At 39.1% G+C, this 19,224-nt stretch overlaps 1 protein-coding gene across 4 annotated transcripts in view; it reads right to left on the reverse strand.

Moving 5' to 3' along the window:
- ptprt (protein tyrosine phosphatase receptor type T) overlaps nucleotides 1–19,224 on the reverse strand; it is a 281,354-nt gene that overhangs the window by 17,467 nt on the left and 244,663 nt on the right. For all 4 annotated transcript variants that reach the window (XM_062997565.1, XM_062997564.1, XM_062997566.1 and 1 more), the window contains 4 exons: nucleotides 18,244–18,398; nucleotides 16,310–16,445; nucleotides 8,881–9,030; nucleotides 5,638–5,811 (listed from right to left, as the gene is read on the reverse strand). In XM_062997565.1, the coding sequence (XP_062853635.1) occupies nucleotides 5,638–5,811; nucleotides 8,881–9,030; nucleotides 16,310–16,445; nucleotides 18,244–18,398 (615 nt within the window). The remainder of the gene's footprint in view (nucleotides 1–5,637; nucleotides 5,812–8,880; nucleotides 9,031–16,309; nucleotides 16,446–18,243; nucleotides 18,399–19,224) is intronic.

Here is a 19,224-nt window from a genome sequence, read left to right on the forward strand (position 1 = left end):
ATACACCAAAATCTTGTGGAAAACTTGTCCAGATAAGTGGAGGTTGTGACACAAGGCAAAAAATAACTCCATATAACTGCATATATAAGAAATGGGATGTCAAAAAAGCTGCTTGTCAGGTGACTACAAACTATTAGCCATAGAGTGTATATTCAAATCTACAAAAGCATAGGTTGATGATCATAGTATAAAGCTTTTATCATTGATATCCCAGTACTTTGATCTAAACCCTATTAAATGAATCAATGTATGTATAAAATGTGGGCATTCTGTTTTTAAAAAAAAAATTTTTTATTGGCCTTCGGTTCGATCTCGATCCATGGCGACTTGATGGATGAACGATCTGTAGGAATATCGATCCCGTGCAAGTCTAGATAGGTCCACCACGGTCTTCTCTGCCGTTACTGTGATTGTGTCGAGCCATCGAGTTGCTGGTCTTCCTCTTCGCCTTGTTCCTTCTATTCTTACGAGCATGATGTCCTTCTCCAGTGATCGCTCTCTTTGCATGATGTGTCCAAAGTAGGCAAGTCGTAGCTTAGTGATCCTTGATTTGAGTGACATGTCTGGCTTGATTTGTTCCAAAATTGATTTGTTTGTTCTTCTGACCGTCCAAGGTATTGATAACATCCTTCTCCAACACCACATTTCGAAGGCGTTGATTCTTCTTCTGTCTTGTTTCTTTATCGTCCAGGTTTCACATCCGTATGTTATCACAGAGAAGACTAAACTATGTACAAGGTGTATTTTCGTCAATTGTGAAATGTTCCTCGATTTGAAGACCTTGTCCAGCGACTTCATTGTTGATTTCCCCATACCTATTCTCCCTCTGATTTCCGGTGTCATTTCAGCATCTTGAGTGATCAACGCTCCGAGTAGGTTGTAGTCCTTTACAACCTCCAGTTTGTCGCCATCCATCTCAAATGTGTCCCGGTCGTATCTGGCAGTAGTCAATATCTTTGTCTTCTTTGTGTTGAGTAACAGCCCCATGTTCGAGCTTTCCAGCTTGATGCTCCATAATAAGTCCTTCATTCCATCTGCACTTGTTGTTATCATCTGCGTATCTAAGATTGTTGATGATTCGTCCAGCAATTTTAATTCCTTCTTCTTTTTCAGTTAGTCCAGCCTTCCTGAAAATGGCTTCTGCGTACAAATTGAAGAGAAATGGCGACAGGATGCATCCTTGTCTGGCGCCCCGCTCTACTTTGAACCATGCCGTGTCGCCGTGTTTTGTTCGGACTGTTGCTTCGTGGTCGATATAAAGGTTCCTAATGAGGCTGATCAGATGGCTCGGCACACCCATATCCTTCATGGTAATCCAAAGTTTCTGGTGATCAACACAGTTGATGGCCTTTTCCATTATCCACCTAATGTTAGCAATCACATCTCTTGTACCTCTGCCCCTCCTGAATCCTGCTTGTTCCTCCAGCAGCTCTCTGTCAAAGTAAGGCTGCAACCGTCTTTGTAAGATCTTCAGTAGTATTTTGCTGGCATGAGGTATGAGCGCAATAGTACGATAGTTTCCACAGTCAGTAACATCTCCCTTCTTCGGAATAGGAATAAACACTGATCTTGTCCAGTCCTTGGGCCATTTACCAGTTGTCCATATCTGTTGACACAGGCATGTGATTACATCAACTGCTGCTTCAGAAGACTTTATTAGCTCCAGTGGAATATTGTCACATCCAGGCGATTTGTTGCTTGACAGAAGTTTAATTGCAGCGATGACTTTATCTTTCAGGATGTTTGTCTCCATTTCTTACCATATCACTGAGTCGTTCTTATAGAGGTGCTCCGTGTACTTTTTCCATCTTTCCTTGATCTGTTCTGGCTCAGTTAGTTTGTTCCCATTGGCGTCTTTTAGCATGCCCACTCTTGGTTGAAACTTTCGTCGTATCTCTTTGATCTTTAGGTATACCTTCCTGGTCTTTCCCTTCAGATGTTCACTTTCTATCTCTGTACATATCTTTTGGTAATGAAGTTCTTTGTCTGTTTGAATGGCTCTCTTTAGTCTTTTACTGATGTTGTCCCTGGCCTGCTTGTTACCTTTTGCCTTTGCCCTTCGTCTTTCTTCAATGATCTTTAGAGTCTCTTCTGTTATCCATGGCTGCTGGGGTCTTTTCTGTCTCTTGTTTATTGACTTGCTAGCTTCTTCGGTAATAATAGTCTTTATATGTGTCCATAGTTCCTCAGGCTCATTTTCATCCGTGTCCAGAGATGTGAACCGGTTGTGCAGACTATTCCAGAAAACTTCAGGTATTTTGGTCAAGTCAAAGTTAGGAACAGCCTGTTGTCTAGTCCGTTTGCGCAGCTTGACTCTAATTTTTGATGTTAAAAGTTCATGATCAGTTCCACAGTCAGCTCCTGGCTTTGTTTTCACGGTAATGATAGACGACCTCCATCTTTGGCGAACACATATGTAGTCAATCTGATTCTTATAGGCCCCATTTGGTGATATCCACGTGTAGAGTCTTCTTTTGTGATGTTGAAAGAAAGTGTTCATGATGGACAGTTGATTTGTTGTACAAAAGTCAATTAATCTTTCTCCAGCTTCATTTCGTTTTCCAAGTCCAAACTTTCCAACAACAGTTCCTTGTTTGCCATGGCCCACTTTGGCATTAAAATCTCCCATGATAATAAGTAAGTCTTAATTTGGCGTCCTGTCAATTTCCTCTTGAACTTGTTCATAGAATAGTTCAACGTCCTCCTCCTTGGCATCTGTTGTTGGTGAGTAGACTTGTATGACTGTGACATGGATTGGTGCTCCTTGTAGTCGTATCGAGATGACTCTATCGCTGACTGTGTTGTACTTCAGGACAGTATTGGCCAGTCTTCGATTGAGAATAAAGGCGATGCCATTTCGTCTTTGGTTATCATTTCCAGAATAGTAGACCCAGTGTTTGTTTGACTGGAAATGTCCGGATTGAGTCCACTTTAGTTCGCTAATTCAGAGTAAATCAAGTCCTGTTCTGTCTATTTCGGCTTTGACAATGTCGAGTTTGCCTTGGTTCATGGTTCGTACGTTCCAAGCTCCTAGTCTGATAATATCTCTACAGCTTTTGATCTTCCCTTTCGACCAAGCGACATCAGCACCAAGACGACCTTGCGGCTTTGATCCTGGCGCATCATAAGCATTGATCCTACTCAAGACGACCATCAGCTCTTCCCCAGTAGCTTGTTGAGTGCCTTCCGACCTAGGGGCGCATCTTCCAGCACTATATCACATTCCTTTAGTTGTACGCTCCATCAAGTTTTCTTGGCATAGTACGGAAGTAGATTGCCAGGCCTTTCTCCCGCGCAGTAATGTGGTACCTGTGAGGAGCCACACTGGATCAGTGTTGTAGCCATTGTCAATACGAGATTGATCATTTGCTTCCATCACGCAACGTCCTGCTGCCGACGTTGGGCTGTACGTTTAGTCTGGCACCTCAGTTGAGACCTATCCGCCTTGGGGGCCCCTGCTAGCAGAATACACTTAGCTCTAAACATCACCGATGCACACAAGCCCCGCTGGTGTGACAAATCAGTACAGCCATAAACCTACTAAAAACAACCCTAAATAAACTAACCAAACCCTGGTCTACACTATATTACCACAACCAACCCCAAACAAACACCCCAACCCTGGTCTACACCACACTACTATAACAACCCCAAATAAACATGTTAAACCCTGATGTACACTACATTACTATAACAACCCTAAATAAACATGTTAAACCCTGATGTACACTACATTACTATAACAACCCTAAATAAACATGTTAAACCCTGATGTACACTACATTACTATAACAACCCTAAATAAACATGTTAAACCCTGATGTACACTACATTACTATAACAACCCTAAATAAACATGTTAAACCCTGATGTACACTACATTACTATAACAACCCTAAATAAACATGTTAAACCCTGATCTACACTACATTACTATAACAACCCTAAATAAACATGTTAAACCCTGATGTACACTACATTACTATAACAACCCTAAATAAACATGTTAAACCCTGATGTACACTACATTACTATAACAACCCTAAATAAACATGTTAAACCCTGATGTACACTACATTACTATAACAGCCCTAAATAAACATGTTAAACCCTGATCTACACTACATTACTATAACAACCCTAAATAAACATGTTAAACCCTGATGTACACTACATTACTATAACAGCCCTAAATAAACATGTTAAACCCTGATCTACATTACTATAACAATTCTAAATAAACATGTTAAACCCTGATGTACACTACATTACTATAACAATTCTAAATAAACATGTTAAACCCTGATCTACATTACTATAACAATTCTAAATAAACATGTTAAACCCTGATCTACACAACATTACTATAACAGCCCTAAATAAACATGTTAAACCCTGATGTACACTACATTACTATAACAGCCCTAAATAAACATGTTAAACCCTGATGTACACTACATTACTATAACAGCTCTAAATAAACATGTTAAACCCTGATCTACATTACTATAACAATTCTAAATAAACATGTTAAACCCTGATCTACACAACATTACTATAACAGCCCTAAATAAACATGTTAAACCCTGATGTACACTACATTACTATAACAGCCCTAAATAAACATGTTAAACCCTGATGTACACTACATTACTATAACAGCTCTAAATAAACATGTTAAACCCTGATCTACATTACTATAACAATTCTAAATAAACATGTTAAACCCTGATCTACACTACATTACTATAACAGCCCTAAATAAACATGTTAAACCCTGATCTACATTACTATAACAATTCTAAATAAACATGTTAAACCCTGATGTGATCTACATTACTATAACAATTCTAAATAAACATGTTAAACCCTGATGTACACTACATTACTATAACAATTCTAAATAAACATGTTAAACCCTGATCTACATTACTATAACAATTCTAAATAAACATGTTAAACCCTGATCTACACAACATTACTATAACAGCCCTAAATAAACATGTTAAACCCTGATGTACACTACATTACTATAACAGCCCTAAATAAACATGTTAAACCCTGATGTACACTACATTACTATAACAGCCGTAAATAAACATGTTAAACCCTGATCTACACTCGCATTCTGGCATTCTGTACTTGTTAAAATGTTAAAATCATATGCTCCGTTACTACTGTAACATTAAAAACTAAACTTGCAAAATTCTGCAAAATAATTTCTTCTTCTTTTGTTCATTAAGTGCATGTGTACTAATTTCAAGCAAATTATTCCTCATAAATCACCTGCAACATGCCCACCAATCATCCACACATCTGTCAGAAAGCAAATATGCACTGTTTAATCAAGTAATCAAGTATTTTATAATAATAAATAATAATAATAATAATAATAGAAATCTTAAGCTGTCGATTCATATAAAAGCATAAATGTGTTAGGTTGAAGTGGGCCTCTACTTTGTCACTGTGATCTTAAGACTTATGTCTAATGTATATAGACAAATGTCAATTTGTCAAAAGAATTATATTTGCAGCAAAGTCACACTGCAATCACACAAACACAATGCAACAGAAAACTGTGAGTGCTGACTAGCAATCAATGTAAAGCTCATTGAATTAGTAGGCAAATGCTCTTACATCCATTAGTGCTGCATTAATGTAGTTGGTTGATTCCCCATCCATGGAGATAAGAAAAGGGAGACAGCGATCAACAGCTACTATATCCATGTTGCGATTTTTATCATGGTTACGGGGTTGGAGTCCCACGCTGCAGTCTTCCGGACGAACATGTGGTGTGACAATATTTAGTGTCTAAGAGAAACGGAAAGATAGATGCTTTAAAGCATTTTCAAAAGATGTTTATACACTGACCAGGCATAACTTTATGACCACTGATAGGTGAAGTGAATAACACTGATAATCTCTTTATCATGGCACCTGTTAGTGGGTGGGATATATTAGGCAGCAAGTGAACATTTTATCCTCAAAGTTGATGTGTTAGAATCAGGAAAAATGGGCAAACGTAAGAATTTGAGCGAGTTTGACAAGGGCCAAATTGTGGCACGTCCTGATATTGCAGAGTGAGATGTGGCCCTGGATCAACAAGGGAGGTGCTTCAATCAAAATCGTTCAACCAATCACAAACTAGCCGCCCGCTATGACATCACCACATTTGCCGGGCCTTTCTCGTTTTTCTCGTTTTTTTTCTATTTTTCTCAATTTTTTACCTCAACCAGAGAAAAAGGTCTGTGCCACTCACGCACTGAATCCCCTTGTTATAATACATGCTTAACATGTAGTAGTACCGTTTTTTTTTTTGCTTACATAGAATAATATTTTACATATTGTAGCTAGCCTTGGCTCGGCTAATCTCTCATAGCTTTTTGCTATGGTAGCTAGTAGTAGTTAAGCTAGCTGGCTAACCTAATGGTAAATCTGAGAAATTTATTTCATGCTTTGCACACATATTTTGCTTGGAACAATGATTTCCAACATTCTTTCAAATACTGAAAGTAACACAGTTGCCGGATCTTTTAGCTTGCATACTCATTACCTAGCTAGGATTAGCTAGCCCCGGTAAATGTGGTGATGTCATAGCAGCAGCTAGTTTGTAATTGGTCGAACGATTTCGCACCTTTTAAGCACCTCCCCTGTTGACCCAGGGCCACATCTCACTCTGCAATATCAGGTTGTGGCCAAATTGTGATGGCTTGACTGGGTCAGAGCATCTCCAAAACTCTTGTGGGGTGTTCCCGGTCTGCAGTAGTCAGTATCTATCAAAAGTGGTTCAAGGAAGGGACAGTGGTAAACCGGCGACAGGGTCATGGGTGGCCAAGGCTCAGTGATGCACGTGGGGAGCGAAGGCTGGCCTGTGTGGTCTGATCCAACAGACAAGCTACTGTAGCTAAGATTGCTGAAGAAGTTAATGCTGGCTCTGATAGAAAGGTGTCCGAATACACAGTGCATCGCAGTTTGTTGTGTATAAGGCAGCAAAAGGGGGGGACAACACAATATTAGGAAGGTGGTCATAATGTTATGCCTTATCGGTGTAAAACACTACATACATCAAGATTGTTTACTTAACTAAGTGTTCTTCATTCTACAGATTAAATCTCCACTACAGATTAAATCTCTGCTAAAATTAAAATGAATAACGCAACAGATTAAATTAGGAAAAGAAAGTAAAATTTGGCCTATAATAGAGAACAAAAAAAAAAAAAGATGGACAGACGACTGAGGCCTTGTGATGAAATAAGACAAGTTATGCATGGTGTTACAAAACACCTGACAGATCTGAGAGTTTCTGCTCTTTCAGACACTGGAAAACATTATTAATCTCAAAGGGATTATAAAACACAAAGCTGCCTTCAAAAATAGCTACACTCTAGGGTTTTACAGGCTACTGACAGCTTGTCAGAACCCTGTAAAGAAAGGCTTAAAAAGTCTGATACTGCACTCGTATGTGCCATTACTCACCCACTTTATTTGAAGGCACTATACTGGCCCAGCACTTTCACAGTAATTCTTTCTCTCTGTCATTCTGCTACTTCAAACATGCTGAATTGTGATGAAATACCAGTGCATAGAAAAGTCACTCAGAAATACAGAGCATTTTTAACAAGAACGTCTACAAACATTTGATTGAAATTTTGTAGGTGATTTGCTGGCTGCTGCCAAAACAGTGCAGTTTTTGTGTGAATTTTATTTGTATTATAGTAGCCTTAAAGCTTACATTTTAAGCCATCTCTGGGGAGATGACGAGAGAATTGCACATTTTAGAGCAAAAAGACACATTTTGAGAAAGACAACATGTAGGGATTATAAACTGTGTTGACTGCGGCCTGCCAAACAAAACTCCTTAACACGTCACGTTTTCATTTTGAGGCTTTTAAACACCGTATTAGTTGTTAGGATTTACTCAAAGTCACTCAAAGTCCCGTCCTTTGAGCTTATATAAAGAACTTAACCAGGAGAAAAATCATTTGTTGAATCTCGTGTATGAGGAAAGCACCCAGACACCAAGTCAAATTATGAATGTCTTAGATTATTGAAAGAAAACAGGGTTTTTATAAACACAAGAAAAATGTGTGTGTCTGTGCCTTTGTGTCTGTGGCTTGGTAGGTAACACTGTCGCCTTACAGCAAGTAGGTTCTGGGTTCGATCCCCAGGTCCTTTCTGTGTGGAGTTTGCATGTTCTCCCCGTGTCTGCGTGGGTTTCCTCTGGGAGCTCCGGTTTCCTCCCACAGTCCAAAAACATGCAGTCAGGTTAACTGAAGGCACTGAATTAGCCTATAGGTGAATCGGTGTGTGTATGTGTGTCTGCCCTGCGATGGAATGGCGCCCCGTCCAGGGTAGTACTGTGTGCCTTGCGCCCATTGAAAAGCTAGGATAGGCTCCAGCACCCCCCCGCGACCCTAATTGGATAAGTGGTTAACAAAGTGAGTGAGTGAAGTGAGTGAGTGTGCCTGTGTGTGTGCGTGAAATGGCTAAACTACATGAGAACGTTTCAGAGAGAAGAAGAGTTTTGATAAACAAGAACAAAACTAGCAACAATGTGCACAACTGCATGCTCAGCTCTTAAGCTATGCAAAGTGGAAAAATACTAGGCCCAATACCATAAGTATATGGACATAAGTATAACTAACATCTAACATTATTATTATTATCATTGGGCTTTTTGTGTTTTTGTGTGTTTTTAAAAGTATTTTTATACTATACTTTGATTATACTGTTCATTTTAAGTAACTTTTTATTATTAATTATCTTTTAATGATAATCATTGCAGATGTTCATATTGTTTAAACGAGAATCATTAGCTTTGCAGTGTAGTAAAGGGAATTTTCATGCACAGGTTTAAACACTCACATATTTTAAATTTACCTGAAACTCGTCTTTGATCTGGCTGGAGTTGGTTTGGGGATCCAATCTGCTAATGTTGTAGTAGATGGCTCTAAAGTCACAAACAGGGATGGATGTGTTCCCACACAGACAAGCCTCTAAGATAGCATCGTGTACAAAAACATACTGCTCCTAAAAGGAAAAAACACACACAACAATAAACATAGCTTCACAATTAAGGGTTTACAAAATTCTAACCCTCACCTTGAAAATCCCATAAAATACTGCTCATCTAAGCTAAACATACGTCTGCACAATAATAGCTTAAACAATAATCACTATAATAATGCTGTTACTAGTGGTGTGCGATACTGCAAAATTTGGATCGATCCGATACTAAGTGAATATAGTGCCAGTATCGCAGATACTGATACCAATACAGATACTTTTTAATAATTAAAGTAGATGCATCATCAAATTGCTAAATCTGAATGAATTTTCATGACCTTTAAGTGTATTATTGTTATACATCAATTTTTTGTAAGTAGCTGCTCTCAGTAGGGTTGTAAATAAATTCAGTTGTTTAAAGCGGTTTGATTTCTTGTTTCTGGGTGCTTTACTTTCTCACAACGTTACCATCATGGCATATCACCACAAAGTGGCAAACTCATACCACATAGTTGTGTTTGCTGGGTGAATACATTTGTAAATTTTTAATAGTGACCAAATATATGTGTCCTTGTTCATTTAAAATAAAAAATCGATGCTATTCTGTTTACATAAGCACACAGTCAAAAGAAAAGAGCTCTCATTCACCAAAACACAAACACACAAAATAAGAGCCTCACTACGCATGCTCCGATTCATTTGTGCAAAGTGCGTAAGTTGCGTCCGTACTTTACGTATGTATGGTTCACACTATTAAAATTGACCCTATTTCTGTATCTGCAAAGCAAGGTATTCAAAAACTTACAATCTTCCAATGCCTACCAATGCACTGATGTCTGTTAGGATTTAGGAGGGGAGGAGCGAGGTGCGGGCCTGTACAGACATGGTCTTTACTTTTTGATGAAACAGGAGAAACGTGCTGAATGTAGCGGAGAAAAAGTAAAACTAAAGTATAGATCCTATCACACTAGTATCGATCCAATACCAATACCAACGTTGGTATCGATAATATCGATATTTGGATCGATCCGCCCACCACTAGCTGTTACTATTAACAGTTCTGCTCAACATTGAATTAGTGATTAATGTGGTTTATGTTTTATTACAATGTAAAGCTTTGAAAACATTACATGTGGCCAAAATCAGTCAAACACAATAATTATAAATTGTTCAACTGTTATATACTCATCAAAATGCATTCATTTTAAAAACATATATAAAAAAAACGTATTATTTTTAAGCTTGTTGGATATTGAATTCAAAAACCTTCCACATGAATACATAATAGTTTGTGCAGGACATTGAAGTTTTCCCACACCAAACTCATCAAGCCCTTTAATTATGAACGTTGTTTTGAGGCACAGCCATACTGGAACAGAAAAGAGCCTTCCCCAAATGAATTGATTTTATATTATTGATTTGTATAATGGTGAATGCAGCTAAAACACCTTAACTCAATAATTAAGTGGGGTGTCCACATACTGATGGTGTATTTGCCATAACAGCATACACATGGTAGGTTCTAATAATAACTGTACCTAAAAGAGTCACAGTTCTTACAAAATAAATCCTGCACTGCCAACAACTTGAGACTTTTTACAGGAAAAGTAGAATTGTATGTCATTAATGCACTAACGCCTGCAGTTATTGGGTTCTTGGTGTATTTACTGTAATGCAGACACCTCAAATCATTGTAACACCATTATCAATAGAGTAATAACAAACATGTTACAAAGACATTGCTATAGTCACAGTTAAAAAAACTGCTGAAATAAACATGGCCATTAAATTAAGAATAAGCATATGTACATCTTGTGGCAAAGTCTTTTTCCTGTGCCCAGCTCAACACACAAATCCCTCAGGCTATGCCCTCAGACTATGTAGCACTCTGTTCTCAGTCCCCATGGAGCTTCTTTACACTGCCGAGCTCCTCCTATTCATCTCATCAGCTGGTCAATCTTGCCAATGAGTCGCTATACCACTTCTGATACCAGTGTAGTGTATTATTAAAAATAAAATTAATCAAAGGATAGGGATGAACAAACAGACAGACCATGGAGGCAAACCAAGACACACACAAATGGACTTCATGAATGCACCAGGAATGTGTAGTTTGGAAAACACCCATTTTCACAAATGTTTGCTTGTGTACCCTGTTTTTCAAAGGTAAGGACCCCCACAGGACCACCACAGAGCAGGTATTATTTAGATGGTGGATGATCTCAGCACTGCAGTGACAATGACATGGTGGTGGTGTGTTAGTGTGTGTTGTGCTGGTATGAGTGGATCAGACACAGCAGCACTGCTGGAGTTTTTAAATACTGTGTCTACTCACTGTCCACTGTATTAGACACTCCTACCTAGTTGGTCCACCTTGTAGATGTAAAGTCAGAGATGATCGCTCATCAATTGCTGCTGTTTGAGTTGGTCATCTTCTAGACCTTCAACAGTGGTCACAGGACGATGCCAACGGGGCACTGTTGGCTGGATATATTTGGTTGGTAGACTATTCCCAGTCCAGCAGTGACAGTGAGGTGTTTAAAAACTCCATTAGCATTGCTGTGTCCTATCCACTCATACCAGCACAACACACACTAACACACCACCACCATGTCAGTGTCACTGCAGTGCTGAGAATGATCCACCACCTAAATAATACCTAGAGAACAGCATGAAAGGGGGCTAACAAATCATGCAAAGAAACAGATGGACTAGAGTCAGTAATTGTAGAACTATAGAGTGCTTCTATATGGTAAGTGGAGCTGATAAAATGGACAGTGAGTGTAGAAACAAGGAGGTGGTTTTAATGTTATGGCTGATCAGTATATATATATATATATATATATATATATATATACAGTGTATCACAAAAGTGAGTACACCCCTCACATTTCTGCAAATATTTTATTATATCTTTTCATGGGACAACACTATAGAAATAAAACTTGGATATAACTTAGAGTAGTCAGTGTACAGCTTGTATAGCAGTGTAGATTTACTGTCTTCTGAAAATAACCATGCAGACCGAGTTGATGCAGTGTGCGGCGTATGGTCTGAGCACTGACAGGCTGACCTCCCACGTCTTCAACCTCTGCAGCAATGCTGGCAGCACTCATGTGTCTATTTTTTAAAGCCAACCTCTGGATATGACACCGAACACGTGGACTCAACTTCTTTGGTCGACCCTGGCGAAGCCTGTTCCGAGTGGAACCTGTCCTGGAAAACCGCTGTATGACCTTGGCCACCATGCTGTAGCTCAGTTTCAGGGTGTTAGCAATCTTCTTATAGCCCAGGCCATCTTTGTGGAGAGCAACAATTCTATTTCTCACATCCTCAGAGAGTTCTTTGCCATGAGGTGCCATGTTGAATATCCAGTGGCCAGTATGAGAGAATTGTACCCAAAACACCAAATTTAACAGCCCTGCTCCCCATTTACACCTGGGACCTTGACACATGACACCAGGGAGGGACAACGACACATTTGGGCACAATTTGGACATGTTCACTGTGGGGTGTACTCACTTATGTTGCCAGCTATTTAGACATTAATGGCTGTGTGTTGAGTTATTTTCAGAAGACAGTAAATCTACACTGCTATACAAGCTGTACACTGACTACTCTAAATTATATCCAAGTGTCATGTCTATAGTGTTGTCCCATGAAAAGGTATAATGAAATATTTGCAGAAATGTGAGGGGTGTACTCACTTTTGTGATACACTGTATATATATACTGTATATACAGTATATACAGTATATATATATATATATTAGGGATGCATCAATACCATTTTTTCCCAACCGAGTACGAGTACAAGTACATGTATTTTAGTACTCGCCGATACCGATACCTATTTAGAATGATGCAATCTGGAGCATTATGGAATAGTGTAGTTTTTAGTGTAAAATAGTGCAGTGGAACAGTTGCTTGGGTTGCCATCACTAATTGTAAAAAAAACAAAAAACACCGCACAGCCATCATTGAGAAAGCTTCTGACAAGCTAACGTTAACGTTCATTAATAAACGCACGTAATTAACGTTGTGCACATCATACATGCGATGCGATTCTGCTGATTGAAATATTTACTTTAAAAGGATAATACAGTCCGATCCCATCTGAGCCGATTCTATCAGCACATACAGTACATTCGTGGTTCACCTCGGTAAATCGTAAACGACTCTGAGTCGGCTCCCGCTCTGTGGTAATAACCAGTATAATTAAGCCTGAGCTTTATAATGTAAGCGAGTCACACAAAATGTTCTGTAGTAGTTGGTGTTTATTTACAACCGCATCATTCATTATAACAGTAAACACGGAGAGATGACTGAGAAAAGAAGCTTAAAATGAGTCGACTCCTGAATCACTTGTATCGACACTGAACAGAGTATTGAACACAAACACGTCCTATAACAGCGGTCGCTGCTTTTGTAACCGGTTATCTTCGCTGTTAGCTCTATTTTGAAGTTTTTGTTTTTTTTCAAACGGAACTAAATGACATTAAATGTGCGTGTGAGCGTGGTCAGTAAGAATAATTCAATCTGTCTCCCGTGGGTGAAAAATGAATTGCTTTAGTTTTAGAAGTAAAAAAATCTCGTAATGTCACGCCCCCCGGTCAGGCACTCGCGCCCCACAGGTTGAAAATCCCTGCGTTAACGCAGCAACGTGCACTAGGTACAAGGTATCGGATGTTTAGTATCGGAGCCTCGTTTGCGAGTACGAGTACGAGTTAATGAGCGCGGTATCGGGCAAATACCCGATACTAGTATCCGTACTCATGCATCTCTAATATATATATATATATATATATATATATATATATATATATACAGGGGTTGGACAAAATAACTGAAACACCTGTCATTTTAGTGTGCGAGGTTTCATGGCTAAATTGGACCAGTCTGGTGGCCAATCTTCATTAATTGCACATTGCACCAGTAAGAGCAGAGTGTGAAGGTTCAATTAGCAGGGTAAGAGCACAGTTTTGCTCAAAATATTGCAATGCACACAACATTATGGGTGACATACCAGAGTTCAAAAGAGGACAAATTGTTGGTGCACGTCTTGCTGGCGCATCTGTGACCAAGACAGCAAGTCTTTGTGATGTATCAAGAGCCACGGTATCCAGGGTAATGTCAGCATACCACCAAGAAGGACAAACCACATCCAACAGGATTAACTGTGGACGCAAGAGGAAGCTGTCTGAAAGGGATGTTCGGGTGCTAACCTGGATTTTATCCAAAAAACATAAAACCACGGCTGCCCAAATCACGGCAGAATTAAATGTGCACCTCAACTCTCCTGTTTCCACCAGAACTGTCCGTCGGGAGCTCCACAGGGTCAATATACACGGCCGGGCTGCTATAGCCAAACCTTTGGTCACTCGTGCCAATGCCAAACGTCGGTTTCAATGGTGCAAGGAGCGCAAATCTTGGGCTGTGGACAATGTGAAACATGTATTGTTCTCTGATGAGTCCACCTTTACTGTTTTCCCCACATCCGGGGGAGTTACGGTGTGGAGAAGCCCCAAAGAAGCGTACCACCCAGACTGTTGCATGCCCAGAGTGAAGCATGGGGGTGGATCAGTGATGGTTTGGGCTGCCATATCATGGCATTCCCTTGGCCCAATACTTGTGCTAGATGGGCGCGTCACTGCCAAGGACTACCGAACCATTCTGGAGGACCATGTGCATCCAATGGCGGTGCCGTGTATCAGGATGACAATGCACCAATACACACAGCAAGACTGGTGAAAGATTGGTTTGATGAACATGAAAGTGAAGTTGAACATCTCCCATGGCCTGCACAGTCACCAGATCTAAATATTATTGAGCCACTTTGGGGTGTTTTGGAGAAGCGAGTCAGGAAACGTTTTCCTCCACCAGCATCACGTAGTGACCTGGCCACTATCCTGCAAGAAGAATGGCTTAAAATCCCTCTGACCACTGTGCAGGACTTGTATATGTCATTTCCAAGACGAATTGACGCTGTATTGGCCGCAAAAGGAGGCCCTACACCATACTAATAAATTATTGTGGTCTAAAACCAGGCGTTTCAGTTATTTTGTCCAACCCCTGTATATACACATACATATATATATACACCCTGCCTGTTTAATAAATGTGTGGGCACTCCCCTAAGCTGGACATTGAATGAACTCAGCTGTGCATAATAGTGGAGAAGCTGTCTGATGTCATGCATGAGTGGCACACAGTATTTAACTCTGTATTTAGAGGACGAATTTGGCTGGCATAGCCCTCGTGAGCTGCTGGAGACTCACAGATAATCGGAACTGTTTTGTTCAACGCCCACAGCACAAATAAGGACTCAATGGACTCTGAATGGTTTCATTCCTTGCCCGTAGCTCCTGACAAAAAAACACCAGCCCACCAGTGTGGAAGGCGGGTCCAGAGACCCTCCAGCAGATTTTTGGAGGACGCTGCCTAAAGACAAAGGGAAGGGCAATGTAGCGACTGCAGTGCTCTGAGGACTTGATAAACTGTGTGACTGTTTGGCAAGTACTGCAGTATGCTGAGGCATCAATACAGCACTGTGGGTATTGCAAAATGTACTGTAAATAGATGCAGGTGTGTAGTTCTTGGGGTATCACGGGTATACAGTATGGGTCTAGTGAGTTTGTTTGTGCATTAAGGGGATGTGTTCCACTACTTACAGCTAGTCAGACTCTCGTTAAAATTTTGTGTGCTTTAACCTTGCAAATTTCCTTCCTCTGTAAGACTAGTTTAAACTGTTAAATATTTGAATTAAAACCTTTTAATCACACTTTACTAATTTTTACTGTTTTACTTTTGAGACTAATGATAACAATTAAGATGATTTCTGCTAGTCTGTTGTTGTAAAATGTAAAATAGCATGGGAATAGTAATATTAAAAACGCGTAGCCACTAATGCACCGCTGCTTTCACATCATCACATGAAAATCTTCTTCCTCTTAAAGCTTCTTTGAGCAAAAAAAGGTGGAAATCAGATGACTTAATTAACATATTATTTCTCATAGTCATTAAAAAAGTTGATACCATCGATACACACAACACACACATCACTTGTGCTATGTTTTTGCAAAGAAAGAGTACCAAGACTATTTATTTTGAGCTTAGTGGATCACAGGCATTCAATTCCTTGAATTAAAATACAAATTTGGAAAATTTGAGTATACTGCATAAAAGACAAATACAGTATAATGAATAAAAATATATAAGTAGGTAAGTGAATAAAAGGTGAGTGAAATTATTCACTTTGCACAGAAATAGGAAAGTAAATGAAATGAAACTAGTGATTTCTTACCTCAGTTTGAACCATACTGACTCGCTGTGAGCGTAACTCTCTTATGCAGTTAAATATGTCCACCACTCCCTCATTTTCTGCCATGTCCAACATAATATCAACTGCTATAAAACAACCTGTTCTTCCTGCCCCAGTACTGAGAGAGAGAGAAAGAGAGAGGTGATGGTAGATGTAGATTGAGTCAAAAATATTGAAAGTTTTCTACACAATAATACAATGTCAACTTAAGCCTCATTTAATATTTTACGTTTTTAATTGAAATTTGAAGAACACTGGAAAATGTGCAAGTAGTAGTGTTACAGTATCTAAAGCAATATGGCTAAAACTAAGTTGATTCTAAAGTTATCATTAAAAGCTTTGGACAACTGGACAAACATAAACAATATTTAAAGAATCAGCAGTGTGTAAAGCGCTAGGTTCTGGGGTTGAATGTAGGTAGAGCTGTGGGGTGTGGAGTCTAAGGATTTAAGTTGAGAAATTTGTTGTTGCTAAAGTGAGCAACAAGGTCCATGATGGTTCATGAACAAGTGTTGCGCTTTTGCCTTGTTAGGGATGTAAACATGTGTTAGGAGATGCTAAAGTGGGGTTGGAGATAGGCATTGGAATGTATGTGATTAGCCTGAAGAGAAGGACGGGTGGTATTGGATAAAAAAGTGGTAGGGTGTGGATGGAAGGAGGTTGGGATGTCTGACATGATAATGGATATTTAAATCTTATGAAACTGTCCATCTTGAAACTGGCATGAACTTGGCATGGATTTTAAGATCATGTTGTGGTTGTTTGGTGGTTGAGGTCTATTGTAAAACTGTTGGCCTGGATGTTAAGGTCCTGTTGTCGGGCTGCTAGCAAGGATTCATCAAGGTAAATATAAAGTATGGTAAATACATAGGCAGTCGAATAGAAATTGGAAGTAGTTTTAGCCATGTCCTTTCTCTTAAACTTATTATTCCATAACTCAATTTATTATCATGCAAAACCTTTCAAAGCTTTCAAAGGAAATAGAAATTATTTTTTAATCCAGGATTACATACTGTAGTATCAGGAGCAATGAACCAGCTGGGCAATTTAACAGCCCCCTACTGAGTCCACCCATTAGAAATAAAGATGCCTCTTTCTACTGAGTGACAAGTTTGGATGGGATGTGAATGTTGATAGGCTGTATAAGAAGGGCCAGAGCCAACTCTACTACCTGGGGAAGCTTAGGTCCTTTGGTGTGAGAGGATATCTGTTAAGAACATTTTTTGAGTCTGTGGTGTTGAGTGCCATCTTTCATGCCATAGTGTGTTGGGGCAGCAGTATCATAGCCAAGGACACCAATAGACTCAACAAGACCATTAGGAAGGGACAGCTCAGTACTGGGGGTAAAATTGGATACAGTGGAGGTGGTGGTGGAGAGACAGATGTCAGCAATCATGAAGAATACCTTCCACCCACTCAATAAAACACTACAAGGATAGAAACATACACTGAGCAGCAGACTGCTCCTGTCCCGCTGCAGGAAGGAATGTTTCCGCAGGTCCTTCTGAATGTGTAACTCCAGAACACTGTAATTTCCCGTCGGGATTAATAAAGTGTTATCTCTTAGGTAAAGATAATGTAAAAGGATTTTCCCCTTTCTTTTCTTTTAGATTTTTGCTTTATGATAATTGAGAAGGGAGGGAGAGGTGAAAAACAGCATTATGTTATAAGTTAGAGTTATTTTTAATACTAATGAGTGGATGTACACTGTTGCACTGCATTTTGATGTAAGAAAACAGAAAAATAACAAAGTTTGTTGTTTAAATAAATAATACTGGTGAATTAGACCTAACTCAAACAGCTTGATATCTTTATGCTTGCAACTCTATAAAAGGAAAAAGAACAACACAAGACATCTATATGAAAATGTACAAGCTAAAAAGAGAAACAGGCAAAATCAACAAAAAGATATGTACCTGCAGTGGACAACCATAGGCCCAGAATCAGGTGGGTTGAGAAACTTGACTTGCCGGATAAAGCCAAGCAGCCCAGTAGAATAGCAGGGGACACCATGATCTGGCCAGCTGGTGAAATGGAACTGACGGATTTCCCGGATCTCATGATGTCCCTTCTTCAAGAAAGAGTGTGTAAGAGTCATCAGAGCATAAAGAATGATGTTTATTATATTTTAATACATAAAAGTTTTTGTGTCACTTCAAATGATGACAAAACAACTGACATTAAAGGTACAGTAATAAATTGCTAAAGTGCAACATTTTGGAGCTTATTTGAGCTAAGGGTTTGAATGTCAGCTCCAACAAGTAACTACTGTTGGGCCTTAAGCAAGGTACTTAACATTTTCTGTTTCTGGTGTGTTGTGTCATGGCTGACCCTGCTCTCTCACTCTCCTCTCACAAGCAAATAATTTTATTGCACTAAATGCCTTAGTATTTTCTTTATATATATATATATATATATATATATATATATATATATATATATATATATATATATATATATATACAGTATATATATATTAGGGCTGTCGAAGTTAACGCGATAATAACGCATTAACGTGATCTCAATTTAACGCGATTAAAAAAAATAGTGCCGTTAACGCAAATTGTATTTCATGTTGAGACTTGACTGGTAGAACAAACGATTTAATGTCGGACTTGCCACCGTTGTTTATTTGCGGTTTGTTAAAATAATATAACCCAGCGTGGTATTGTACCGAGTACCGAATACCGGACAGCTGAGTCAAGCACGCTAGTCCATGAACTATGGAAGCCCCAAAGGGTCAAAACACACTCACTTCGTGTAGAAACGTCCATACTACAGTATATATACAGTATGTATGTATTTGCATATGTGTACTTGAGTATGTGTGTATGTATTTGCATATGTGAATATGTATATGGGTATTTACATGTGTGAATATGTATGAATATGGGTAT

This window comes from Trichomycterus rosablanca, chromosome 6, assembly GCF_030014385.1.
Source record: "Trichomycterus rosablanca isolate fTriRos1 chromosome 6, fTriRos1.hap1, whole genome shotgun sequence".
Classification (NCBI taxonomy): Eukaryota; Metazoa; Chordata; class Actinopteri; order Siluriformes; family Trichomycteridae; genus Trichomycterus; species Trichomycterus rosablanca.